At 54.2% G+C, this 24,763-nt stretch overlaps 12 protein-coding genes across 12 annotated transcripts; 6 read left to right on the top strand and 6 right to left on the bottom strand.

Moving 5' to 3' along the window:
• Positions 1 to 63: 63 nt before the first annotated feature.
• On the top strand, positions 64 to 528 carry W97_05598 (uncharacterized protein; the record flags this gene model as incomplete). Its single annotated transcript, XM_007783332.1, has 3 exons — positions 64 to 170; positions 234 to 405; positions 466 to 528. The coding sequence occupies 3 exons, from the start codon at positions 64 to 66 to the stop codon at positions 526 to 528; spliced, it is 342 nt and encodes a 113-aa protein (XP_007781522.1).
• Positions 529 to 1,210: 682 nt separating this feature from the next.
• Positions 1,211 to 3,129, top strand: W97_05597 (uncharacterized protein; the record flags this gene model as incomplete). The annotated part of the gene is made up of 4 exons (XM_007783331.1): positions 1,211 to 1,278; positions 1,331 to 2,154; positions 2,266 to 2,429; positions 2,494 to 3,129. The coding sequence occupies 4 exons, from the start codon at positions 1,211 to 1,213 to the stop codon at positions 3,127 to 3,129; spliced, it is 1,692 nt and encodes a 563-aa protein (XP_007781521.1).
• Positions 3,130 to 3,669: 540 nt separating this feature from the next.
• On the bottom strand, positions 3,670 to 5,640 carry W97_05596 (uncharacterized protein; the record flags this gene model as incomplete). The annotated part of the gene is made up of 1 exon (XM_007783330.1): positions 3,670 to 5,640. The coding sequence occupies one exon, from the start codon at positions 5,638 to 5,640 to the stop codon at positions 3,670 to 3,672; it is 1,971 nt and encodes a 656-aa protein (XP_007781520.1).
• A 1,202-nt stretch (positions 5,641 to 6,842) lies between these two features.
• On the top strand, positions 6,843 to 7,990 carry W97_05595 (uncharacterized protein; the record flags this gene model as incomplete). The annotated part of the gene is made up of 2 exons (XM_007783329.1): positions 6,843 to 7,331; positions 7,463 to 7,990. 2 exons carry the CDS (start codon positions 6,843 to 6,845, stop codon positions 7,988 to 7,990), a joined length of 1,017 nt encoding a protein of 338 aa, XP_007781519.1.
• Positions 7,991 to 8,415: 425 nt separating this feature from the next.
• On the bottom strand, positions 8,416 to 10,179 carry W97_05594 (uncharacterized protein; the record flags this gene model as incomplete). Its single annotated transcript, XM_007783328.1, has 1 exon — positions 8,416 to 10,179. One exon carries the CDS (start codon positions 10,177 to 10,179, stop codon positions 8,416 to 8,418), a length of 1,764 nt encoding a protein of 587 aa, XP_007781518.1.
• A 955-nt stretch (positions 10,180 to 11,134) lies between these two features.
• On the top strand, positions 11,135 to 11,500 carry W97_05593 (uncharacterized protein; the record flags this gene model as incomplete). Its single annotated transcript, XM_007783327.1, has 1 exon — positions 11,135 to 11,500. The coding sequence occupies one exon, from the start codon at positions 11,135 to 11,137 to the stop codon at positions 11,498 to 11,500; it is 366 nt and encodes a 121-aa protein (XP_007781517.1).
• A 952-nt stretch (positions 11,501 to 12,452) lies between these two features.
• W97_05592 (uncharacterized protein) lies at positions 12,453 to 13,634 on the bottom strand (the record flags this gene model as incomplete). The annotated part of the gene is made up of 3 exons (XM_007783326.1): positions 12,453 to 12,647; positions 12,707 to 13,413; positions 13,469 to 13,634. 3 exons carry the CDS (start codon positions 13,632 to 13,634, stop codon positions 12,453 to 12,455), a joined length of 1,068 nt encoding a protein of 355 aa, XP_007781516.1.
• An 883-nt stretch (positions 13,635 to 14,517) lies between these two features.
• On the bottom strand, positions 14,518 to 15,596 carry W97_05591 (uncharacterized protein; the record flags this gene model as incomplete). Its single annotated transcript, XM_007783325.1, has 3 exons — positions 14,518 to 15,019; positions 15,111 to 15,313; positions 15,384 to 15,596. The coding sequence occupies 3 exons, from the start codon at positions 15,594 to 15,596 to the stop codon at positions 14,518 to 14,520; spliced, it is 918 nt and encodes a 305-aa protein (XP_007781515.1).
• Positions 15,597 to 16,897: 1,301 nt separating this feature from the next.
• W97_05590 (uncharacterized protein) lies at positions 16,898 to 17,614 on the bottom strand (the record flags this gene model as incomplete). Its single annotated transcript, XM_007783324.1, has 1 exon — positions 16,898 to 17,614. One exon carries the CDS (start codon positions 17,612 to 17,614, stop codon positions 16,898 to 16,900), a length of 717 nt encoding a protein of 238 aa, XP_007781514.1.
• Positions 17,615 to 17,885: 271 nt separating this feature from the next.
• W97_05589 (Atypical/ABC1 protein kinase) lies at positions 17,886 to 19,922 on the top strand (the record flags this gene model as incomplete). Its single annotated transcript, XM_007783323.1, has 1 exon — positions 17,886 to 19,922. One exon carries the CDS (start codon positions 17,886 to 17,888, stop codon positions 19,920 to 19,922), a length of 2,037 nt encoding a protein of 678 aa, XP_007781513.1.
• Positions 19,923 to 20,244: 322 nt separating this feature from the next.
• On the top strand, positions 20,245 to 21,300 carry W97_05588 (uncharacterized protein; the record flags this gene model as incomplete). Its single annotated transcript, XM_007783322.1, has 1 exon — positions 20,245 to 21,300. One exon carries the CDS (start codon positions 20,245 to 20,247, stop codon positions 21,298 to 21,300), a length of 1,056 nt encoding a protein of 351 aa, XP_007781512.1.
• Positions 21,301 to 22,844: 1,544 nt separating this feature from the next.
• Positions 22,845 to 24,223, bottom strand: W97_05587 (uncharacterized protein; the record flags this gene model as incomplete). Its single annotated transcript, XM_007783321.1, has 4 exons — positions 22,845 to 23,161; positions 23,216 to 23,673; positions 23,724 to 23,847; positions 23,914 to 24,223. The coding sequence occupies 4 exons, from the start codon at positions 24,221 to 24,223 to the stop codon at positions 22,845 to 22,847; spliced, it is 1,209 nt and encodes a 402-aa protein (XP_007781511.1).
• Between the last annotated feature and the right edge of the window lie 540 nt (positions 24,224 to 24,763).

The raw sequence follows: 24,763 nt of genomic DNA, 5'->3' as shown, positions 1-24,763 counted from the left end.
GTTGAGCTAGTACAGCATCACAACATCGCATCGCCTCCGTGCCGCTACGAGAGTATAACCACGATGTCACAGTTCCGAGCGAAGAAGCTCGACCTGGGCTGCTTCATCAACATTCGAGTCATTCGAGACCACACCAAGCGCAAGGTCTTCGCCGAGCATGAGCCCGAAAGGTACAGCCGCCTATCCTTTACCATCACCTCTATTCTCAGGATCTGACGTGTTTCCCTTCGCAGACAAGCACTCCGGTACATCATCCGCAACACGACTCTTCCCCAACGAACGCGCGCCCAAGCGCAGCTACAACTGTCCCAGATGCACTGCTACACTCGGGGCACTCAGATCAAGAACCGGTGTATAATGGGTGGGAAGGGCAGGGGCGTCTTCAGGGACTTTAGATTAGCAAGGGTAAGCGGGTTTGATCCGAGGTTGGAGCTCTCAAGATGGCTGACGGACGCGGTATTACAGTTCCAATTCAGAATGAACGCTCTCGCTGGCAATCTCCCAGGTGTCAAGAAAGCGAGCTGGTAGTCTGGAGCGCTGGAGATGTAGGATATGTACATATTTGGAGGGCATCTGGCGATGAAAATGCATTACAAGGCGTTAGGCTGGTGGCACGGCGAGATAGCGCTGGCTGTGTTTGGGCCTGTAGGCTTTGCGTAAAAGTCAATGGAAATAACTTCTGATACGAGACTCCATAGGAGTAAGCGTATTTGAGCTCTATCATTCTCGTCACAGCCTAGCGGCTGTAATATTCCTCGCCGTGGCGGAATTATCAGCGTTCAGGATTTGTAGTTTCTGAAGCTCTTCATCAACATTTCAAGGGCTTTCAGGGCCTCCGTTGGCGTTCTGAGTACGTCCTTAATGAGTTGGCGATTTTCAAATTGACCGGTCGATGAGTCGCAATATTGGACGGCGGGATCTTGCTGCAGTGTCCGTGTCACGGTCAAACGCAGCTTCTGTTTGGGCAACATCCTGACCACCTACAACTCTCTGTCTTCACCAAACTCTAAACCTTGCATCATCCCAATTTTTTCGAGGAAGTAAGTCAAATCTGTAGAAATTCAATACGAGCGAGACACTTTATTTCACGGGATCTGAGCCTCGTCTGCAGAGCGCTGACAGGTCAAGATCTCCTTTGGAGCTCCGTTAACTCTCATATATCAGACTATCAACCACACGTCCTCCCCAAACTGCAAGCTGTGCCGCAAAGATGTTTCGACGTCAGCCGGGCTCTTTACCTAAGGACCCGATCTTCCAGGATGCTCTGAAAGAGACAGGGTTTGTCACTGTAATACCAATCCATTTCTGAGAACTCACAAGCGTACTACAGACACTTTATCGCCGACGACGGCACCATTCGGCAAGTCAACAAGCCAAAGGAATTCTTCGTGTTTAGGGCAACGGACAACGAACGGTTTAACGAAGTCCGCAAGGAAGCGGTGAACGGCGCAATCCGAAAAGAGCTGAAGAAGCGCATGATCAAGGAGGGCATGCAGGTTTGGTATCTGCCGCAACTTCAAACTCGGAAGCCAAAGGAGGCTCACGTCCCCATACTCACCACACCTCCTCAAGTCCTCCGCCGATGCAAACGGGTTATAGTCGTCGTCAATGAAGATAGTCAAGATCTCGGTGTCTTCGCCTGGCGTGATATTGGCGGTGAGCCCGGTCTCGACGGCGGATCTGTCCTAGGCATTGTCAAGGAGCTGAACAGGCGGTTCTCTAATCCAGTGAACTGTTCCTGGCCGGTTGGGCAAGAGTCCAGCTCCGATAGTGACGATACCCCGACAGCGGAAGTGCCAAGCGACTGCAACGAGGCAACTCAGGTTGCGAAAGACCTCAAGAAGATCCACTACCCCGATGCACCAGGTCTCATCGTGCTGAACTCGGGCCAGCTGCGCTATTCTCCCAAGGAAAACAGGGCCATGAACACTATCACCTGGCACGACCGACCACGCAAGTCAGCGCTGCACCCAATGAGTCCGGTCGACGAGGATTGGAACACGGTCCCCGGCCACCGAAACGCACTGCAGCATATCAAGTGGGTTTTCGATCGGATCTCCACTGACAGTAACTGGGTTTCGCCAAAGGCGGAGATCTATGTGGTGGCTCTGAACAGTGGCGCGAGGCATATGCTCCAGCTGCTGGACGAAGAATGTAAGAGGACTCCGTGAGATTGCAGGCTACCTTCCTACCCACGAGTCTGAGGAGACGCATGGGTCACGTGCGCTCAGTACGATGTAGTGAAGCTGACACATGCTATCCCAGGGCCAAAGTACAGCCGTCTCATAACCGCAATGGCAATCACTCAGAGCTACGGTGTTGCTGAAAACATCGACAACCCAGAACTGAGGTGTTTCCTCCGTCGTCGCTGCCGCGCATGGATGGGCTCCGACGCGCCTCTCAACGCGCCCATCGCTCTGCCAGAGGGGGTAAGTGCCTACAGAGCACGTCGTTCTTCGTGTCTTCGCAACAACCGCTGACTCCCTCACGCAGTCCAACCCATCCACCCCCCAGCCCTCATACACAATCTCAGAACTCTCAAACGGCATGGACGAGACGGTGTACTACCCAACCTTCTCAACCGGCGAATGGCTCTTCGCCGAACAAATCTTCCCGGCCATCCAGACGCACGTCCTGGACTGGTTCGAGGAAGTCGCGCGCGATGCCTTCGGCTACAAGAACCCAGAGTTCGAGCTGTATGTCGCGCCGCCGGAGCCCGAGACCGTGGAACCGGTGGAGCCTGTGGAGGATGAGTCGGAACCGGTACTGCCGCATGATTCACAGCAGGGGCCCGGGACTGACGCGGCATCATCCACCGTTTTGGCTGATGGGGTCGGTGTCCTGGGCGCTTTTCCAGCCTCTGACGATGCCTTTGACTATGCAACTGCCGACGAAGCGGAGCCTGCATTGGGCAGTTGGGGGAAGCCGGAATCGCCGGAGAAGGTCATGATCGCGGGGACCTTGGTTCCCAAGAGTATGGCCGAGATGGCCGGATTAGGAGGATTGGTGACTGAGCGGGCTAGTACACGTACCCCCGAGATGGATCTTGAGGTTCAGTTGGAGGACAAGGATAAAAAGAAGGATGACGAGGAAGGCGTGCAGGATAGGAAGGACTCACAGGTCGTTTGATAAGGGCTTTGGGCACGGCTGGTCGGTGTTGCTGGCGTTTGCGACGGAGTTACTAAGGCAGGCTCCGGGGCGAATTCAATTGGAATCGGTGCGGTTGTTGGCAGGGGAACATTCTTCTGGTCGTGGCGCTGGGGAATGAAAAAGCGGGAACTTCCTACCTAACGTGTAGCCTTGGCCAGCTGCTCGAGCCGATTCTCAGCGGTTTGCCTGGGATCGAAATGGTCAACCCAGTTCCCCATAGCGGAGCCATGTCGCAATACAACAAAGCTGCTCGGCACGTCCGGCAGAAAAAATCCTCACGGCCTCACCGCGAATCTAGAGATTTAGGACCTGATCAACGATTACGCTTCCTTACGATCAATGTAACGCTACACAACAAGGTCGGAATAGCTAACCGAAGGCTAGTCGTTCTATCGCCCACGCATAAGATTTACTACAGCGGCTAATCATAGATTGCGTTGTGAAGCTGACGGCGAACGAGCGCTGGACAGTTGTCACGATAAGACCTTTTTCCTGCCTGACGTGCTAGGATCCTAGTTTCTAGAACCAACTCCGATTCTCAAGCTTCGCCTCCCGCCTTTCCTTCTCGCCCTCCTCCCTGGGCCCCACTAACTCTTTCACCAGAAGCTTCTCACCCACTGCATCCATCTGAACCCTGATGTCCAGGTCCCAGATATCAACACTCTCGTCGCCAAGGCTGAAGCTCGCCCTGATCTTCATGCCCCTCTTCTTCGCCGGCTCCGGCAGCAGCAGTCCCAGCTGCTCCGCTACCTGGTTTGCTAATGCTTGTGGTGCAAATCTCTCCCTCAAAAGCTTGGTCCAAGAACCCTCTTCTTGATCCTCGGAAGGGACGACGGCGAGCGCTTTGCGACTTGAGTCGCGAGCATCAAGCCAATACGCCACGATCTCTTCGTCGCGCCACTCGTTGTCGAACCATGTATCCAGGTCGAAAGAAAGCACCAACCTTTCCAGGTTGACGAAATGCCTGAGGTTCTCCAGCAGCGGGTTCTGTAGCGGCTTCGGATCATAGAGCACGGGAGCGCCATCGTAACCGCAAAGCCTGAGTTCTCTGATCGTCTGTGCAAAATGAGTGGCCACATGGTACAGCATCGGTGGTCCGTATTCCCAGCCGTACTCTGGCGTAAACTTCCAGCCCGCTTCGGGAGTGATGAGCTTTGCAGATGCGAAGGCGCGGATTGCCGACTCATGCTCGTTCCCCTCAACAGGCTGCCAGTGCGTAGGAGGATTCACATTGCCGTACGGACATGAGACACCTATCATGACGATTTTCGACAAAGGGCATCGATGCATGGCGCGGATCGTCTCGCGCTTTTCGTCGCGTGGAATGCCGCCTTCCAATTTGAGACGCTGTACATTAGTCATCTGGGCTGCGAACTCGGAAATGAAGCGTCGACGGCGAGTACGCTTTGCGACAGCTGGTTGGTCACCTGCAACATCGGTGAGAGGTTCGCCATGTCGGAAGTAGTCTGAGTCTACGCGAAGCTCCAACAAGTTGCTCGACAGACTGTCTATGACGTTGCGAGCGCGTTGTGCTATTGACTCGCTTGGCTTTTGATGGGAGAAGAAGCGATTTATTGGCCAAGCCAAACATTGGAGTGTGGAATGAGCTTCGATGAAAGATAGCAAAGGCTCAGTGTCTAGCAGATAGTGGCCCCATGCAGGCGCGGTTTCGACCATGACCGCATTCCGTAGCTGGAATGAGCGTAGGTTCGGGAATCGAAGATCTGCTAGCATGTGTAAAATCCGGTATCTTAAAGTCATTCCACCGTCGGGCTCTAGCTCTGAGCTATCATCAATCGGAGTGTCGCACACAAGAACCCAGTCCAAGTTGAGCGAGGTGAGTGTACCAGAGGCGTTCAATAGCATCCCGCTCATCAACCCGATCGGGTCCATCGTGAACTCGGGGAGCAATGGATGCTCTCGGCATGATTGACCTCCAAGAACATCACGGCTTTTGCATGCCCTGTGGGCTTCGTCATCGAAAGCTAGTGCTCCGGAAGGGATGCCTGGCTCTCCTTCGGTAGAATCGAACACCTTCTCAAACCGGATTGTAGTTTGGTAGAATCCGCTTCTGCTATCGTCGAGCCTCGTCATGTCACCGCCGCGAGCAAGGGCGTACACTTCCTTACGTCTTCTTGGATGTTGAGCAATGTGCATGCGTCGAAACCGGACGCTCTCCAAGCCCTCCGTTCGCAGCTGATCTTGGAAGTCCAGTTCCATTCCTTCAATGGAGCAGTTCTCCAGCCAAAGCCTTCGCACGGGCGTGGTACTGATACGGTGGCGATGGAAGAAGCCGTACAAAAGCCCACGAGTAAGGTTCCAGTGTCCCTGGATGATCCTTAAAGTGCGAACGTTGACCAGATTGTTGATAGCCAGTTGTAGAAGCTTCATGGTACGAACATCCTGAGATAGGGTTTCATTCTTGAATGAGATACGGGGGAGCTCCTCGAAGATGTCCGGTGTAGGTAACTGGCATCGGTGTGTTACCATCTGAACATGCGAAGCTATCCATGGATTTCTGCTAGTTGTTAGTGGAAGTTTTGTATACGCGAAAACCACTCGAAAAGGCCGTTGACGCATCTCTGATCCAGCTTGCTCGACACCAGATTCATGGTCGAACTGGACTCATGGTTCTATCAATCGTAGCGCAGCTTGACCAATTCCATGCGATAGATACCAAGAGGTGTTCAGCAGCTGAGCTTTTCAATGACTCGATCGCCTGAGGTGTCTTTGAATGCATACCTTGCTAGAACAACCAGTCTCTCAATGATTGGTTTGTCGTCATGGTCATCGGTAAGGGTTTTGCTCTCATCTTCATCGTCCACATATTCGTGCCGCCTGTCTACAAGCTCAACGGACCGCCATATTAGGGGCACGGCAAAGTTATGCGTCCAGCGAGAGATAGTAGCCGCCACGCATAAAGAGCGGGAGTCCAACAGGTCGAAAATCAAGTGGCATAGTTCGTCAGGCAACACTGACTTGATGGAGGTCAGTTGTGGGGTGGCGTGGTGTAGATTGGGGATGCTTACGAAGTACCCAGCCGAAGGGTTTGAACACGGCGACTCCGTTGTATCCATATTTTTTGACAGGAGGCAACGGATCATGGGTTGGGCTACATGAGAAAGGAAGAATGGGTGGTTGTGGTTGTGGTGAGCTTCACAAAGGAAAGCCTCTTGGCGCGCCGAAAGTGAAACACGCTCTCACGTGATGACTTCTAGGGGCTCAAAAAACAACGATCCTTATTTTGTATTGCAGCGATCTCCGTAGTCGGTAGGTAGGTTAGGTAGCTAAGGTAGGTATGGCAAGGCACCACAGCCGCCCCTTGAGGTGCAGATTGATCCCCATGTGCTGTATACACATAGGCAACTATGTAGAGACCGCAGCATTCAACGCGTCTAAATGCCAGCGAAGTACTATGGCTTGCGATGCAAACACTTCACAACAAGCAACAAATCTCCTCCCAGCGCTGCTTCCTATTGCCCGTACCTGAGTACCTGCGAGTCGCAATTCCACCCATCATGCATTGAACTGCCTCGCGGTCGCAAAGATTAGCTACAACTCTAATGATCCAATGAGTCATGGTCCGTGCTTTCAAACTTTCGAGTTCGAAATGCTCAGAGGCGATCATTGTTGAAAGCTACAGCTGGGCTCTTACTATAACATCCACGAATCTCCAAAACGCAACACTTGACATGTCACGCACCGCATCAGTGCGCTGGGCCACAGCCAGCGTTGTCCGGACGCTCCGCAACGAGCTACCCACCACCCGCATCGCCTCTCGAGCCTTCCAGTCTAAATCCGCACCATCACCATGTCCCCACTCCGCAAGCCCCCAGCCGCTCTCACAGCGCACCCTGCCCCCAGCACCGCGACCGCAGCACCTCCACCTCCGCGACCGCCACTTCTCCTCCACCGCCCGCTCGCAGAAATACAAGACAGTGGAACAGGCCGAGTCGCGGTATCGCAGCGGGCCCTTCTCTTGGGCAGCTGGCGTACTCTTCCTGCTTTCCGGCGCAGGCCTGATAGTCTACTTCAGATATGAGAAGGCGCGTATGGAGCGGAAGCGGATCGCAGAGGCGACGAAGGGGATTGGGAAGCCGAAGGTTGGGGGGAGCTTTAAGCTTGTGGATCAGGATGGGAGGCCTTTTGCGGATGAGCGGTTGAGGGGGAAATATGCGCTGGTACGTTGATTCTCGTCTACACAGGGACACGAGAAGGGAGATGTGGTTGTGAGTCACTAGCTGCTGGGGGATGCACAGTCTGGTGGGAGAAGGCGAGCACAGGAGGCTAATATAATGTCCCGGCGCCGCAGGTCTACTTCGGCTTCACGCACTGTCCCGACATCTGCCCCGAAGAGCTCGACAAAATGGCCATCATGATCGACAAGGTCAAAGAAACATCCGGCAACGTCATGCGGCCGATTTTTATTACCTGCGACCCAGCGCGCGATACGCCTGAGGTGCTGAAGCGCTACCTACGCGAGTTTCACCCGGACATAATAGGCCTGACCGGGACATGGGAGGATATCAAGAGCGTGTGCAAGGCGTACAGGGTGTACTTCTCCACGCCGGCGGATGTAAAGCCGGGGCAGGACTATCTGGTGGATCACAGCATTTACTTTTATCTCATGGGTAAGCTCCGAACGTCCGGAACACCTGGTGTTAATCATCCGAGCTGGCCACCGCCCGGTCCGATCGTGGAGAGTAAGGGCTCACGTCTTCATGCAGATCCAGAAGGCGACTTTGTCGAGGCGATAGGACGGAACTTCAGTCCCGACCAAGCGGCTCGGGTCATTAACAACCATATCAAGGACTGGCGGGGCACACTGGACAAGAACTAGACATTATCATTCAAAGCATGGCATCCGGCTGGAGTTGGGTAAAGGATCGGTCGCACCACTCGATCTGTACATAGGATTACTGCATCACAGCTAGCAGCTGATAATGCCCTGCAGCTGCTTATCGTTACATCTGCAGAGTATCGCTTGTGTATAGATATCAACCAGGCGACTCACTCACGTAGGTCTGGATGTAGATTGGACAGTCTGTAATGCTGTAGAAGCTGACGAACGTTGCTCTGCTCTATCTATCTTGACGCTTTTTGCGCAACTCTAGACGCGACTAACGATGGTATAATCCTGATAGACACCCAAACCACGCTAGCCCCTTGCAATATCCCAATGCTATGCTACCCAGACTCCCTAAAATGCTATTGACCACAAAGAAAAACCGACTAAGGATGCATGGACTACGCGCAAGCACCGGCCTATCCCGCGGCAAACTTACTCCTCGCTCTCAACTTCGGCCCAAACTTCCACAGCAAGAACGGCGCCGGCAACCCAAGCACAATAGCGATGAACCCTAGCAGCGAATTACCCCAACCATAACCCAAAGCGCTATACATGTAAGGCGCAAACAGCGGAAAGCCAAACCCGGCCAACGACCTCAACACCGTCGCCGCACCAACAGCCGAAGCCGCAAACCTAGAGTACGAGTCGACAATGTACGTCTGGATGCACTGAAACCCAATAATGGTGCCCGCCGCAAAGATCGCGGCCCCGATGTTCGGCATGATCCAGTGGGTTTGCGCCTGCGCAGACCAGCCGTACCAGAACAGGCCGACGGGCACGAGGAAGCTGCCCGGTATCATCAGCGGCACGCGGAACTCGGGCTTTCCGACGCCCTGGTTCCGCTTCTTCAGCTTGCGGTAGATGCGATCGTTGATGGGCGCACAGATTTGCGTGCCGAGGAAGAAGCCCAGCCCGAGAGATATGTAGTTCAGCCCGCCCATGGCGATGCTTTGGCCGTACTGGCCTGTCCAAAGGCTCGGGAAGGTGGAGAGGACGAGGTACATGAGGCCGTAGAGATAGGCCATGTAGAGTGCGAGGACTTGGACGATTGGCTGGGTGCCGAGGAGCTTGAAGGGCCGCACAAGGGAGGTCCGGATGACTTTGGAGAGAGTCTTGTCTGGTGATTCGAACTCGGTGTGTAGAGCGGTGTTGCCAGTCTCTTTCCGCAGCTTGTCGGCTTTGTTCTTCAGCAGTTTTGGAGCGTAGGTCTCCTGCAGGAAGAAGATGCCTGCAACCTGGATGACTGCGTCCGCGATGGAGACAGCCCAAAACGCCCAGCGCCATGTGGTGTTCTCGGTGATGAAACCTCCTGCAATCGGACCGATCGCCGGACCAAGGAGTGGAGCCAGACTGTAGATGCTAATAGATTTGCCCCTCTCTTCGGGTCTCCAACAGTCGCTGAGAACACCGCCACCAATGGCTAGAGGAGCGCTGCCGCCGAGCCCGCTTAGAAAGCGGAAAGCTAGCATCTGGCCTTTTGTCTGGGCGAAGCCGCAGCCAAGGTTCCAGCATAGGAAGAAGAGGTTCGCTAGCTGTAGAACTGGTACCCTGCCATAAATCTCGGAGAGCGGGCCTAGGAACAACGGGCCGATGGCGTATGCCAGAACGAATATCGACAGTACGAGGGCGGCCTCCACCTCCTGGGTGATGCCAAGATCTTGCGCAATGGTCGTGAGTGCGGGCGCAACCATCGAAGAAGATACCGGGGAGATAAAAGTGAACGAGGATACGATGACTGTAGCGGCCCATTTCTGCTTCGTCGACCAATTCTTGGGATTAGCTGGATCGTCTGGTCCATCCCACGTGACTAAATCCGGATCCTTTTGTGATCTCGCAGTCGTCTGTTTCTCCAACTGGGCCGCAGCAGCTTCGACGTCTCGGTCGCGTGAGATCCGATCTCCTCCTTCATCTACGGCGTTTTCTGCGTCCTGATCATCTTGCTTCTCTTCCTCTAACGATGAGCCCGACCCGTTTGAATCCAGCTCGCGTGCAGGTGGTTCAACCTCATCCTTGCCGTGGTGGTATCCATGTTCATGATAGACTGATTGGTCATCCAGATGATGAGCCGAGTAAATGCGTTGCAGTTGCGTTGTGCTGGGTCTCCGCGGCCGTGATGTTGACGTTGTGCGCGTTCGCCAGGTCAACGACCGTGGATTTGCAGGTCTTTCAATGTCTGCCATGATAGAATAATCGACTCTTTCGGACCCGACTAATAAAGAATGACGCTTTCTAAGTAATAAGATTGCAGCCCGGAAGGGTCAGTGGTAATGATGACGAAGCCGTCCGAGCAGTATACGGAATGACTGAGAGTGTATACAACAGTTAAGAGAGCAATGTTTGAGTCGAGAAGGTGACGGAAGGGAAAACCCGGTGATGGCCACTATTTCAACAACTATGATTGCCGAGAGGGCCGCTACGAACAGAGAAGGTCCGCCACCGGTAATGCGGCATCATAGCAGCCAACGCTCCTACCTTGCGCTGTACTCACTGACAGCATGGAGATTCCAGGGTATCTACATAATGTCCCCAAGGTAACCGGTGTAGGTATCACCCTGACGCTGCTCAATTATACAATTCCGTGAATGGGATCGATTGCAGTTCAATCTGACTGTCGCTTTGGAATGCGAATTGCGGCGGCGCACGGGTGCTCGAGTAAAAGTTTTCGGTAAATGACGCTGACGTCAGTTGACCGGACGCTGACTGCTCGACGCGACTGACCCACCCTTCGGATTGCTCGTCTTACCTGCTGTATCATTAACATTTTTGCTTCACAATGAACCTGTGGCGTTACATCGATAATTGGCCTTCAAAGCAAAACTAGATAGGTGAGTGTCTCTCAGTTTCATACACAGCAGTGAATACTATATAGAGTTGCTGGTCCGCAGAGGCTGTAATGCCGGACGTTGTAGGTAGCCCAGGAGTTCTCTTGCTGTGCTCTTACAAGAAGCATTATATCGAACGGGGAACTCGCCCTGCACTCGTTTCTTCCAGGTTGTTGCATGACACTGAACGTCTTGCTCTTCTCACACTTTTGAATCTGGGCTATAGCAGCACTGTGGTAAATATCCAACTCTCTCCGCAAGTTGATAAAAGCCCGTTCACAGGAGAACAGAAATATCACCCAAAGCGAACGAGATGCCGGAACGAAACGCAACTCTGCAGGCTGCCAAGGCTGATAATGACGCTTTGGTTGCTGAAGTGATGCAACACCCACTTTTCCATCGCCAGCAGAATCAGCAGCACGGCAAGGTCTTCTACATGTGGGGCTTTGTCAAAAACACCCGGCGCATGATGGAAAATCTCGCGGATATGCGTCCTGGCGAGGAGCGTGACGAGATGCTCGGAGACATCAAGGGACGTTCCTGTTTCGCCTGCATCCTTTTTGACGACCAGACTGGGAAGCTTGAGATGATGACAGGCAATGGCGGCGAGGAGTTCTCGCAGGCAGTCAAGGAGAAATCCCGAAGGGCCCAGGATTCTGCATTCGCTGTCCGATTTTGAAAGGGTAAGCCAGGCCTTTCCTTCTGTTATGACAGCTAGCATCTATAAGTGGACTGCTGAGAGCGTGCTCAGTTTTTCTACGTGAATCCGCTCTCGAGAGCGTGTTCCGCATTCTATAATGAGTACGAGGATACCGAAATGGTTTTATTGCTCCATCCTGTGCTGGGAAGTGTCTTTACGAATGTAAAGTCAGTCGCAATCGTGCACATTGGCCAAAGGTTATGCCACGCTCCGTTGACATCGAGGTCACCATATTGTCGAAGGGGTTAAACCGCGATTCTCCAGAAGCTCATCAACATCCATCACTTTACCTCATCATCGTGTTCTGATGTAATGCGGGCCTCTTCGGCGTCGACTCGGTAGGCCAGGCCCGAAAAGGCAAGATTGAACTCAAGCTGTAGGTACCCTAAAACGCTACGAACCTCCTTACTACATAAGGTGCGCATTCTCTCTACCTACCTACAAATCTTGTCACTACAACCACATGGCTCCTCCTACGATCTAGATTGTTCCGCTAGTGCCGTTCTGCAGCATCCCCGTTGCTCGTAACGTGTCTGTTCTCACACCAATTTGCATCGTCAGTGGTATTTAAGGACAAGCTGGCATTTATCGAGTGCACTTTCAGTCTCGGCGGCATCTACAACAACTGTAATTTCCCAAGCGTCATTGATATCTCGAACAAGACGGCTGCCTGGATCATTGGCAGTATTGTGGCAGATCACTAGCTCGCTATTCAGGCTACACTCAGTGTTCCGAAATGAAAACAGAAGTATACCGAGTGCTATTCGTCAGTTCTTCCTGCACTCAGAACTGTCTTCTCGAAGCAAAGCCAGTTGAACCCGTACACATTCGCCAAAGACTGTGCTACGCTCCATCGGCGGGAAGGACGCTACGTTCTCGAAGTGGTAGAACTGCTACTCTCCACAAGCTCGTCATTGTCCAGCGTGTCACCTCAGCCTTTGACAGGCGGACACCACTTCGGCGCATCACCGAACCGATCGACCGTCAGCCCTGCACTCCCGGGATGGCTCATTCCAGCCTCAAGCTGCTTCTCATAGCTGACGCAACGAAGCCGCTCGCTTTCCGCCGGAGTCAACGCAAGATAGATCTCGACGCCGACGGTATGCAAGAAGATTGCCACCCAAACCTATCAACAGTCAGTCTCTCGGACCTGTCGTTCTGGGAGAACGCAATCAGCAAACGTACCGCCAACCCAAAACTCAGCTGTAACACAGCAGCAGCCTCCTCCGGCCCAGCTTCGGCATTGAACTGTGCATGAATAGCCACCTCTCCACTCGTGGTCCTATTCTCGCCAAAGCACTGCGGATACCGTCCCATGACCGGCCTGGCCGCACCTCCATACAGGAATTGTATTTCGTCGCAGCTCATGTGGGTGTAATACGAGTTAATGGTCGTCAGAATCCGATAGGCAAATTCCTGGACGATGCGCATTGTGATGATAGACCCGAACCAGAACATCGTGCGTAGCATCCATGCTCTATGCTGATCGATCTGCAGCTTCTTGATGTTGTATATCGCCATGGTCAGCCCTCCGGTCGTCAGGATAACCAGCAGGCCCACCCCAGTCTGCGTCTCCACCCTGCCGCCAAACGCCCGCCGCGCGATCATCAGCGCTCCGACGTTCGCGACGGTGACAAGGAGTACGATTACCCAGCCGTTAATCCGGTGCAAGATTAGGGCTTTGTATCGGATTGCGGGCACGAATTGGAAGATCATGAGGAACCCGGCTGGTAAGATGGCCCCGAGATGCAGCGTGATCCCGATGCGGTAGTAGCCGGCGCGGTACCAGTACCACTCGCCCGGTGCGGCTTCTTTGGCGAAGCGGTCGCCGACGGAGAGGTACTGAAAACGCGCCAGGGTGAAGCCCAGCATAGCGCCTGCGAAGATGATATCTGTCAACGGTTAGTAACTACGTACGCGCAGTGGAAAGGCTTGGGCACAGCTCACATAGGGGGAAGTTGTAGCCTTTGTTGAAGCCGAAGGTCTTGTAGACTTTGCGGTAAGAGCGGAGGAAAGCATTGGCGGGGGGCTGTTCGTGAGCTGCTTCTGGCTTCGGGGTGGACGAGTCCGAGCCTGCCTCTATATGCTGTATAGGGTTGGTGTTGGAGTTCATGGTGTGACGTGTTTATCTTGCTACCGAAAACTTTATTCGTTTGCCGTATAGACTAGTTTGGGTGAGAAACGTAGGAGAGTAAAGCGGTGGAGTGGTGCATTGATTCTATCTCGAAATGATCACTCATATATACCTCCATTCACTCCCTCGCTGGGGGAGGTGCTCTGAGAGCATTCCAGTGCAAGCATCAGCAAAGTGCGGCCGTAATTCGAGCGATTACAAGTCCATACAACGGATATACCAATCTGAGCGCCTGCGCCCAGACGCGCAATGGGAGGTTTGGGGGCGAAGTACGGAGGTCCTTCCGCCAATGTTCTCGCAATGGGAGGTTTTGGGGGCCGAGAAAGATTGTTCTCCCGCGAACGTTTTTCGTCCCGGCCGTAGAACAACTACACCGCAAGGATCCATCAATGCATCGGAAGATCTGGATACCCAAATGCCCGCATCGAGTGTGTACACATCATTGCGTACGCAAGGATATTGCGGCAGCTTCGACAGCTTGGCAGGCGAAAGACTCTCCCCAGCGCGTTCGTTGTTCGTCTGAGCAGATCGTTGTTGGAGCTGAGATAGCGGCTATCTTCGAAGGCACGTGTTGGAAGAGTAGAACACGTAACATGTCGACGAGGCAATCGCTGCTATACTGAACTAAGATTGCAGCAAGCAATACGGGAACCTCACTGTGCTCAGTACTGATACGGAGTTTTGATCGACTGCAGAAGGATTCTCCGTCCTCTATCGTACTCAAGTAACACCCTGCTGGCTTTCCATTGAACCAATCACCCAAAAATCCCTTAGTCGATTATAAATCCTCCTTCGGATTCTCCTGATAACTCCGTCCAACGCCATCGAATAACAACCCCAGTTCCCTTCATTAGGACGTACCTCAGAACATATCGCGCGAGCGATGAGAGGGGCTATATTCATCCACATCACGCTGCATCTCAGCCAATAATTCCGCGTCGTCCGCCACGTCTGCCTCGTTCGAGAACTCCGCCTCGTTCTGATAGTGTGCTTGGCGAGGCGGCTCCAGTCTCTTCTCCGGAGAAGCCGTCCGCGAGCTCGATGCGCTGTGGTAGGCCGCGGGACCGGGAAGCTTGAGTCCCCTCTCTGGAGACGCCGTGTGTGAACTCGATGCGCTATGGTAAGCTGCATGATCAGGCAGTTGGAGCCCCCTGTCCGGGGATGCCGTGCGCGAAGCTTTCGGCGTTACGGACGCAGGCCGCGAATGCGAAAAGAAGTCTGACATGGCGATGGACTCGGCCGTCAAAGGCGTAGACTCAGGGTCGGCCGTTTTTTTCGCGGACACCTGAACCTTGCTGTATGAGCCGCGACTCTCCCGCCGCCAAGCGATAAGGTCCAGGATAATGGCGAGGATAGTCATGAGCCTGATTCTCGGATTTAGCAGGGCTCGAACAGGAAACGGGTCAAAGGGGACCGTACAGCGAGATGGATCCACACACCACTACCACAACGTACAGTTTACACAGCGCGACAGTTCCGCAAGTACTCATGAGCTTTCTATCAATCGTGTCGTAGCTTATGCCGATCATGCCTGCGATCCAGAGGCAGAGGTTGAACAAGTGGAGAATTAAATCGAGTAGCGGATGCAGCCATTGGAACCAATGAAGCACGATGTGTATGAGAACTACACCGACGGAGAGATGGCCCGCGATGTGAAGCTACGCGACTGTCATGTCAGCGCAGTTCGGAGCGCAGCACGTGAGGCGATACGCGGCATAGGGCACTCACCGCCAGCCAGAACCAAGGCGCATCGACTTCGCGGACGGCGAAGTTGTTGTCAAACATCGGGAATAGCCGGTGCCCTGACCCATTGCCTTCGACTTCGACTTTGTCAAACATGTAGTAGATATCGAAGACGAGAATGCCGGAGGAGAGGAGGAGCGCTATCCGCACAAGCAAGGAAGAAAGGAAAGGATACTGCTGGTGACTGCTGCCAGCCATGACCAACTCTATGAGAGTAGGATAGAGATATGACAATAGGCCAGTTCAGAACGAAGCGAAGCACAGTCCGTGCATGAGCAGCGGGAGCTGTCAAGATAAGCTCAAGACGAAGGTTGGCGGCTCCTAGGCCGTCGCAGAGCGGTGGCTTGTGCTAAGCTTACTCTTGGATCTTACCCGATACGATGCGTGAGCCAAATCCAAGGCCATGATATGCACTACACGTGTAAACCGTTGCTGCTCCAGATGTGAGTGGCGCGGCTGGTTGGAGGGCTGCAAGTGGTGCATGGAGGGGCAGAGGACGAGGGGCAGAGCTGAAGTTCACCAAACACCCGGTCCGCCTCCGCCTTTCCATCCTCGTGGAGTAACGTTAAATCGGTGGGCCTAAGCTTTGGTGATGTGTGCTGACAAGCCTTCTGACAGGCGTTTCAGACAGCTTACTTGGGAACCGTCCGACACTTGGTGGAATGTGCACAATCGCCTGGCGGCGAAAAGAATGCCGAAACCTAGGATTGGATTGGCGACGGAGCTCCGAGCCCTGGCGGCCCGGAGCATGCTTGATGGTTTGTTTTCTGGGTTCTGGCTCAGGTCAAGGCTGAGCCGGGCTGAAGGGCAGGAGGGCTGAAGTAGCCCGTGCATCCGATCCTTGCCAGTTTGTGCATGAAGACATCCCGTTGCCGTACGTCTACCTGAAGAATGCTGCATTCAATCTCCCCCAAGTTTGTTACCATTGCTTGCGGCGATACCGCCAGTTGCTTTCGAAGTGTATGCGTGCCGTCATCTACATACAAGCAGCCGCACGATAGCTCGCTGAGGTGAGACCCTATTGGACTGCTCGAGGCTGCCAGACCAGCGTGAACCATCTACTGGCTATCAGGCTCAGCCGCAACTTCAGCCTTTCTGATCAAGAGCTCAGCGAAAGGCTGCTACAACGCCCGACAACACTGGGAGCTACTCCTCGAAGTGGACAGCAGCGCCGACGGCAGCACTTGTAACCAACCGCAAGTTGGTGTTTCCCCGTCCCCAATCAATAGCAGCACTTTCCCGCCCCAGTGCGGACGTTGCGAACCACCGGTGCCCAACGGATATCTGCTTCGGGGTCCCAGCTTTCCTCGTCTTGGGCTGCTCACGTGCTCAGTAACCCAGATACAAGGCACTCCGGGCTGGGCTCTTCAACATCCCCTGGCGATGCTGGGAGAGGACCACCCCTGGATTGTCCAAGCCAGCAAATTAGTGCAAAAAGGTAAGAGTCCGGGAGCGGAGCTCATTCGAGATGTCTTCTTCCTGGAATGGTATGGTCCCATTCAATCAAAAACCGAGAGATCTATCTTCCAATCCCGTGCCAGACTTTCGACAATATTAGACCAGCGCTTCACGAGCGGATGCGCAGCCGCAACTTCTTGGAAGGTAATGTCGTCCGTACTTTGGCCCGGCTGCAAGGGGAACTCGTACTTCCAGATGCCATCTTCAGCGAAAAACCGCTGGCTAAAGACGGAAGTGGTCTGCAGCTCCCTCCGCGCATCTTTCAACAGCCTGGCTGCTTTCCTGAAGCGGGTACGCATCTCCTGCACCTCGTCGACATCAAGATCAGCCGTGGATAGACCGTTCTGGGCACTGGGTGTCGGGTTGCCAGGCACAGGAGGCTCTTTGTGGCATGCTGAGTTCAATGCAATGACCAAGCCCTCCAGAACCCCCAGAATCCAGCCCACTTTGACCCCAATAACCGCGCCCAGCGCAAACCCTTCGTCAAACCCCTCTTGCACGTACTGTGACTTGCTTGCAGCTATGCCGTCGCGGTAGCCAGATGTTACATGTGCGCGGCGGAGGGCCGGAATATCTGAGACTTGTGCCGGAGGGATCGGATCGGACTCAGAGGCGCGAAGCGTGGGCGAGGTTCCTGGAGAGGACCCAAAGATATCGTCGAAGTGATTGTTGCTGGCGGGTGGGTCGTCTATGAGATCGTGGTCTAGCAGCGCTGTGGCGTGGCCTCCCATTGACGGCTGCTCTCGGGGGAGGAGCATCTTGACCAAGTAGACAGTTCTGCTGTTGGTCTCACTCTTTCCGTCCTGTGCAGCGTTACATGGTAGAACGGACTTTCTGAACGAAAATTGCAGAACAACTGGAACGTCCAGTGTTCCGCACGTCAAAGGCGGTCAAAGGCGGTCAAAGGCGGTGACAGGGGCCGCTCAATCTCTCGGTCGTCATCGATTCCATTTCTGCGCCGCCTCTCAATTGTCTGCAGCGACAAGTCCACAGCGACTTCAACCGCTCACCACACGTCCCATCGTAGATATGTTTCATGGCCTGCCGCTACTGCGCAGAGCATATCCGCAACATGTCCTCTCAGCAGCACGCTTGAACGCTTCTCGCGTCCCAACCCGCATCCTTCGCCCTCGTGTCCGAACCATTCAAACAGAACGATTCAGCCCTCTAACGCCCCCAAATCCAGCCAACCTCCCCAAACCCCCTCCACCACGGCGTCCACGCAAACCTCGCCGCTGGCCTCACCGCCTCTTGTATCTCTCCGCTATCCTCGGCGCTGCCTACGTAGTCGACACACAATGGAATGCCTCCTCCATCACGCGCTCCCTCCGCACCTTCAAGACCGGCCTTCTCATCGGCGCCGACTACAAGCTCAACTTCCGCGCCCACCCCTACACCTACAACTCGATCGGAGAGCTACACGCCAACAACGCGCAGCGCATCTTCGACCTACTGCGCGCCAATGGCGGACTGTATCTTAAGATTGGCCAGGCCATCGCTATGCAGAGCGCTGTCCTGCCGCCCGAGTTCCAGAAGATGTTCAGCAGGATGTTCGATGATGCGCCGCAGAACAGCTGGGAGCAGGTCGAGAAGGTCGTGCGGGAGGACTTTGGAAAAAGCGTGGAGGAGGTGTTTGGTGTCAGCTTTGCGCGGCAAGCCGAGGGCGGAGTCCTGGCCGCAGCGCAAGAGGGGAAAGGAGTCATGGAGCGCACGGCTAGGGCTAGCGCGAGCGTGGCGCAGGTCCATTGGGCACGGCTGGCTGATGGCAGGGAAGTCGCGATCAAGATCCAGAAAAGGGAAATCAAGCAGCAGGTAGGGTGGGACTTGTGGGCGTTCAAGGTGGTGGCAAGGGTGTACTCGTGGTGGTTTGACATCCCGATGTACACGCTCGTGCCGTACATCTCCGAGCGACTAATGCTGGAAACGGACTTCGTAAACGAGGCGAACAATGCTGAGGAGATGAAGAACCTCGTACAGAACGAGCCCAGGTTAAGAGATCGGGTATACATACCAAAGGTGTACAGGGAGCTGAGCTCCAAGCGTGTCCTGACGGCCGAGTGGATAGAGGGCGTAAGGCTCTGGGACAAAGAGGGTATCACAAGGACATGGAAAGGCGGCTGGTACCAGGGTTCGCCTGGCGCGGGAGCCACACCACTTCCTCCGCCGCGCGGGGACACCCCGATCGCCACCATCTCTGACGACGTTTCCTCCGATCCGAACAAGGAGCAGCTCAAGCCGAAGCGGGACTACTGGAAAGGCCCTGATGGTTCAGGCGGTCTCGGACTCTCCCTCAAAGACGTGATGTCCACGATGGTCGACCTTTTCTCTGCTCAGATGTTCTTGTGGGGAACTGTTCACTGCGACCCGCATCCTGGCAACATCTTCGTACGGCGGCTGCCGTCAGGCAAGTCGGAGCTTGTGCTCATCGACCATGGTCTGTACATTCGAATGGACCCCGCCTTCCGCATGCAGTACGCCCGCTTCTGGAAGAGCTTGCTGGCTTTCGACAACGATGCCATCAAGGAGATCGTGGCCAGCTGGGGCGTCAACAATCCCGACATCTTCGCCTCCGCCACGCTTCTGCGCCCGTACGAAGGCGGCGACAGGAGCACGGAAGAGCACATCAAGAAGGGTGTCAGTGGCAAGGACGAGCAAGAGCGTGCGTATGAAATGCAGCAGAAGATGCGCGCGGGGATCAAGCAGATTCTCGGTGATGAGAAGAAATGGCCCCGCGAGCTCATCTTCATTGGCCGCAACTTCCGCATCGTGCAGGGGAACAATCAGTACCTTGGCTCGCCGGTCAACCGTATCAAGATCACGGGGCTGTGGGCGAGTCGGGCGTTGGCGGAGAGCAAAGAGTTGCCGTTCCGTGAGCGGCTGAAGAACTGGGGCCGCCATCTGGTGTTCAGGTTCGTGCTGTTAGGCACCGATGTCGCCTTCTGGTACTCAAGGCTGAAGCAGAAGCTGGGTGTTGGGAGGGGGATGGAAGATGAGATCGAGGAGAGGATGAGGAGCATGGCGAAGGAGTTTGGGGTTGATCTGCAGCATGGCGTCTTCGAGGGATGAGGCTTGACGCCTACGATAGACGGTGATGTACAGATAGATGTTGGGTTCTGGGACGGGCGCTTAGTGGGTTGATGGGAGTTCTCCCAGCAGTGAGCCCATCTATAGGTGGCAGTGTATAGCTATCTGACGAGAGCGTGTATAGAATCACCTTCATCGTCTGCTCACGTGAGGCATCACGTGGGACGCCCCTCCAGATTGACACCCCGCCTTGTCCTCTTTGAATACAAGCAAAGAGTGATATGATCTCGGGCGGGGGGGTACATTGTGCTCTCAATCATAGTACCTTAACGCGTAGTATACTGTCATAGAGGGTGCGAAGGCAATGGCAGACACCCAGGACCCGGTCACCACTCTCACCGCTTCGTGTCTCTGCAAATCCACAACTTTCACCGTCTCCATCCCCAACTCCAAGCTGCCCATACCCACACACCTCTGCCACTGCGACATCTGCCGCCGCTTCCATGGCACCTTCGCCGCCTTCCACGCCGACATCCCTCCTCCGATAGGCCTCAATTATGACACCCTGACAAGCTTCGAGACACCATGCGCAGTGCGCTACTTCTGCAGCACATGCGGCGCCCAGGTGCTTGACCGCGCGAAAGAAGGCGAGAACTGGTGCGTCTCCACAGCGATGTTCAACCACAAAGACGTTGATGATATCTTCGAATACACCGCCCACATCTTCGTCGGCGATACCAAGGACGGAGGCATGAGCGATTGGCTGCCCAGCGTCAAGGGGAAAGAGCTCAAGCGGTGGAAGACGACGCCGAAGGGCCGGGGAGCCAGTGATGAGGAGCTGCCGCTATACTGGCGTGCTACTGCTCCCCCCAAAGAGTCCGCGAAGGAGGACCGCGTACACGCGCACTGCTACTGCAACGGCACCAGCTTCTACCTCCACCGTCCCGACCCCTGTAAGATGTCTCGCGAACTCGCAGAAAAACGCATCTCCCCTCGCGACCCTTCAAAATGGATTGCCAAAGTCTGCGCCTGCGACTCATGCCGCCTGGCCGCCGGCGCCCAGCTCGTGCCCTGGGCCTACGTGTCAAAGGGTCACATCACGCAAGCGAACGGCGAGCCCTTTGAGGTTACCTTCGGAACGCTCAAGGCGTATCGGAGCTCCCCTGGGGCCACAAGGACGTTCTGCGGCACTTGTGGGGCGCAGTGCCATTACGTCCGGGATGGGGAGGATATCGTTGATATATCGGTTGGCTTGCTGGATGCGGAGAGTGGAACAAGGGTTGAGGAGTGGCTAGATTGGCAGACTGAGAAGTTGGGCTATCCGGAGGATGCGGAGGGGAGTGGGTTGGTTAAGGCGTGTGCTGAGGGGCTTAAGGCTTGGGGTAGGAGAGTAGAAAGACGGAAGGAGTATACAAGTTAGCAAGTACTTGTTTCTAGTTGCTTATACCAGTGTTTTTGAGTCAGTCACGCTAGCGTCATAGTCTGTTACCGGCCGCTTTCTTGAACTTTTTATGGACTGTTTACTGCCGTTGGCCAGAAAAGTCTCTTCTGGTCTGATCTCGTCTTGTCTACGTCTACTCCAGTACTCCATGACGCCCGTGAACACTCTCGAAACTATCCGCTATGTGGACTTCGGATCTGTGCCCTCGGTCATATCGGCACAGTTTCCGCTCCTGATTTGTCGAAGGTCTCTGAAACTGTCGGGATGTCGGCGCATAGTTTGCATGATACAGACTGGGTCAGAAAACTGTAAGAGAGTTGGGAATGGAGCAGGATTACTCATTTTCATTGAAGCTCCTCTATAGAATACATTTAAGATTATACAGACGGCTTCCACATAGCCGCCTAGTTTGCATCCATCAATCAGCGCAGGCCAGATCCTCTACCGTACACTAGTTCCTAGTCTTGTCAACCGCATTCGCTATTGAAGCGCATGATAGGATGACGACAATCGAAACTTTACCTGTCACGAGCCAGCCTATCCAGCAACATCCTCCAGTCGCGTGACTTCCGGCTTGAACACTCCAAAGTCAACTCTTCAAGACTTTGTTCTTTTCTCTACAGCGTGTCCTATTGCTTTCCATTCCCAAACATGGCCGAAACCTCAACCTCCAGCGCTTCGAACCCACCCGTCACGATCTTGCTCACCACCTCTCCATCCATCTGCGCACTCTCAGGCTCTCCTGCTTTCACCGTCACCATTGAATGGACATTGCGCGGTGCTCGCCCCATCTGGGCTCTCATTTCTCTCAACTCAGGCAGGACTTACGGGATCGAGATCCGCGACCCTCAGCGAAACGGTCGTCGCATCGGCCCCCAAACTACGTTCATTGCCGACGAAGGAATTCTCACAATCCAAGACCACGACGAAGACGTCACGCTTGCTAGGATTGCACCAAACGAACCGTGTCGGATTTCTTACACGTTTTCCACTGAGCCCAAAGCAGGCGGCTTACGTGGCTCGGACACTGACAAGCTGAAGTCCGGGATGTCGTACGAACTTACTCTGAGAGAGACTTGTTGCAGGTGGATGTATGAAGATGAAATGGAGGTTCACGACGAGTTTGGGCGAAGACTGAAGCTTCGGGAGCAGGCACTGGCTTCGGTCGCGCCAGGTTGTCGGGCAATCTTTACGGTCGTCTGAGAATGTGCTGGAGGTCTTCAAAATGGCGGGCTGAGAAAAACTAATCAGCTTTGACGGACGTGATCTAGGGACTCTTTGTTGCCCGAATCGGGTCTCTCTGACGAGCTATCTCCTTTCCTTACTACGCATGAAGGTTCTCACACTAAAACTCTCGTCACGAGTTGTTCTCTGCGGCGACCTTGGAGCTCTGTTCTGTACGAAGTCAACGGAGGCATAAGATTAAGAGAGAATCTGAGTTCTCTACTCATATAGCGGGCTCTACGCCATAATCTATTCTTCTTTCTAGCAAAGAAGCTCCGGAACCGTGGCGTAGAACCAAGCTACGCCTGCGCCTTAGGTACTGCTTCAATGACAGTCTGATTCGAGTTCGATGGCCAAAAATTCCGCACCTCAAACCCGGCATCACCAAGAAAAGCCCTCCACTGCTTCTCAGTTCTCAGTCCGCCACCCATCTGGATCATTTGGATATCTAACATTGCGGCTGCCATAGGAGCTGCAGCTGGTGGAGGCACCGGTTCCATGATCAGCAGTCGAGAATAGCCAAGTTTCATAGCTGGAAGCGTGTTCCGCAGGATTTGGTGACCTCGCGCATCGCTCCAGTTCAAGAAAATCTGCCTGAATAGGTAGCATGCGGCTCCTGGATCAACTTGGTTAACTAAGATGGCTCATCTCAGTGCAGAATGGGACCTACCCTTGATTGGCTGCTCGCTCTCAAGAAAGTTGTACGGCACGGCTTCGATGCCTTCGGGCACTGTGATGGACTGAAGCGTTCCTGGAAGCTCTTCCAAGATCAAGCGCCCCTTGAATCCTGGCAAGTGCTTCCTGACATCCTCCAGCACATGCCCCTGGCTTCCGCCTACGTCAACGAGCGCAACGTCCTGCTCCGACTCAATCAAGGGACCAACCTCTCCCTCGAAATCGAACATGGATGCAAACCCAGTCTTGAACTTGGCTCGCTCCATTGCGACATGAGCTTTCATCTGATCATCAAAGCCTTTCCGTACATTGTCGTTTGCTGCCAGTGCTTGATAGAACCCGAGGGGTGTGTTGTTGCCAAATTGGAATGGCGTTGAGATTTCAGTACTATAACCAGGGTTGCGGTAGGATGTTGCAGCAAGGTACTCGGGAAGTCTTGCCACTGCAGGTGATCTGCGAGAGGTAAATTGAGAATGCTCCACTAAGTTCGTTGGCTGCCTTACACGAATTTGGCCACACTCAGTAGGCTAGGCTTTGAGAGCGTGGTAGAGAGCTGGTTATGAGAATAAAGCTCTTCGCCCAGCTCGTTGAAGACGCCGGCACCCACAAGAACACGCATGAGGCGAGCTTCAACAAGTTAGCCGGCTTGGTACTGTAGGCAGCTGTTTTATTATGCTGACAACACTGACGCACCGATTAGTCGTCGCTCCGCTCCGGTCTTCTCCGCCAATTCCTTTGCAGTCATGGTCTCTTTTGGCCATTGAGAAAGAATACCGCAGTCTCCTGCGGCAATGAAGCATGGAAAGACGGCGTTCTGCATCGCAAATGCCAGAGCTGCTTCATATGGCGCTTGTGTGGCTGCGATGAGTTCCTTAGCTGCGCTCTGCAATTGAGCCTTCGCTTTGGGACTTCCATTCGGCGCTTGGGAGAAAGCGTTGTAGGAGTCGACTAGGCGCTGGAATATGGTGTCTATGTTAGACTCTCGAGGTATAGCAGCAGCCATGTTGATGGTCGTTCCAAATCTGGTGCAAAGGATAAATCAATACGGAGTAGATAAGAGGGCGGCTTTGCTGCCTTATAGCATCGCGGTAGCCGGCTCTCCAAACGAGATACACCGATGCAGGCAAGACAGGTTCCTAGCCATCTCTCGTATTACAAGAGCACGCAGCTTGAGGTACGGTGGAGAACAAGAGCTACGCATCTCCATCTCGCCTTGCTCGAAGCTTGAACCCAGTTGCAGGAAGAGATAGCAGAAGTCCGACATTCAATCTAAACGATAATCAGTCGTAAATTCCGGCGAGCCTCGGAGACGCCGTCCCTAGACCTCTTGGAGATTCAGAGGTTCAGCTCTTGGCGGCTTGAAGAACAGCTGAAAAGCCACCAAAAGCCTCATGTCTTGGCCCGCCTAGTTCAATAAGCACTAACGCTTGCTGACCTCCACAACACATGCTGTTATGTTAGGCTACCCCGATGAGGTTCTCGATCTGTACGTTTTCAGCTGCCATAATTCAGCCTTCAGTATTAGCGCCCAGGGCCTTTCCCC

This window comes from Coniosporium apollinis (assembly GCF_000281105.1).
Source record: "Coniosporium apollinis CBS 100218 chromosome Unknown supercont1.26, whole genome shotgun sequence".
NCBI lineage: Eukaryota > Fungi > Ascomycota > Dothideomycetes > Coniosporium > Coniosporium apollinis.
Note: the sequence above shows the minus strand (reverse complement) of the source record. Positions and strands in the feature narration are given on the sequence as shown.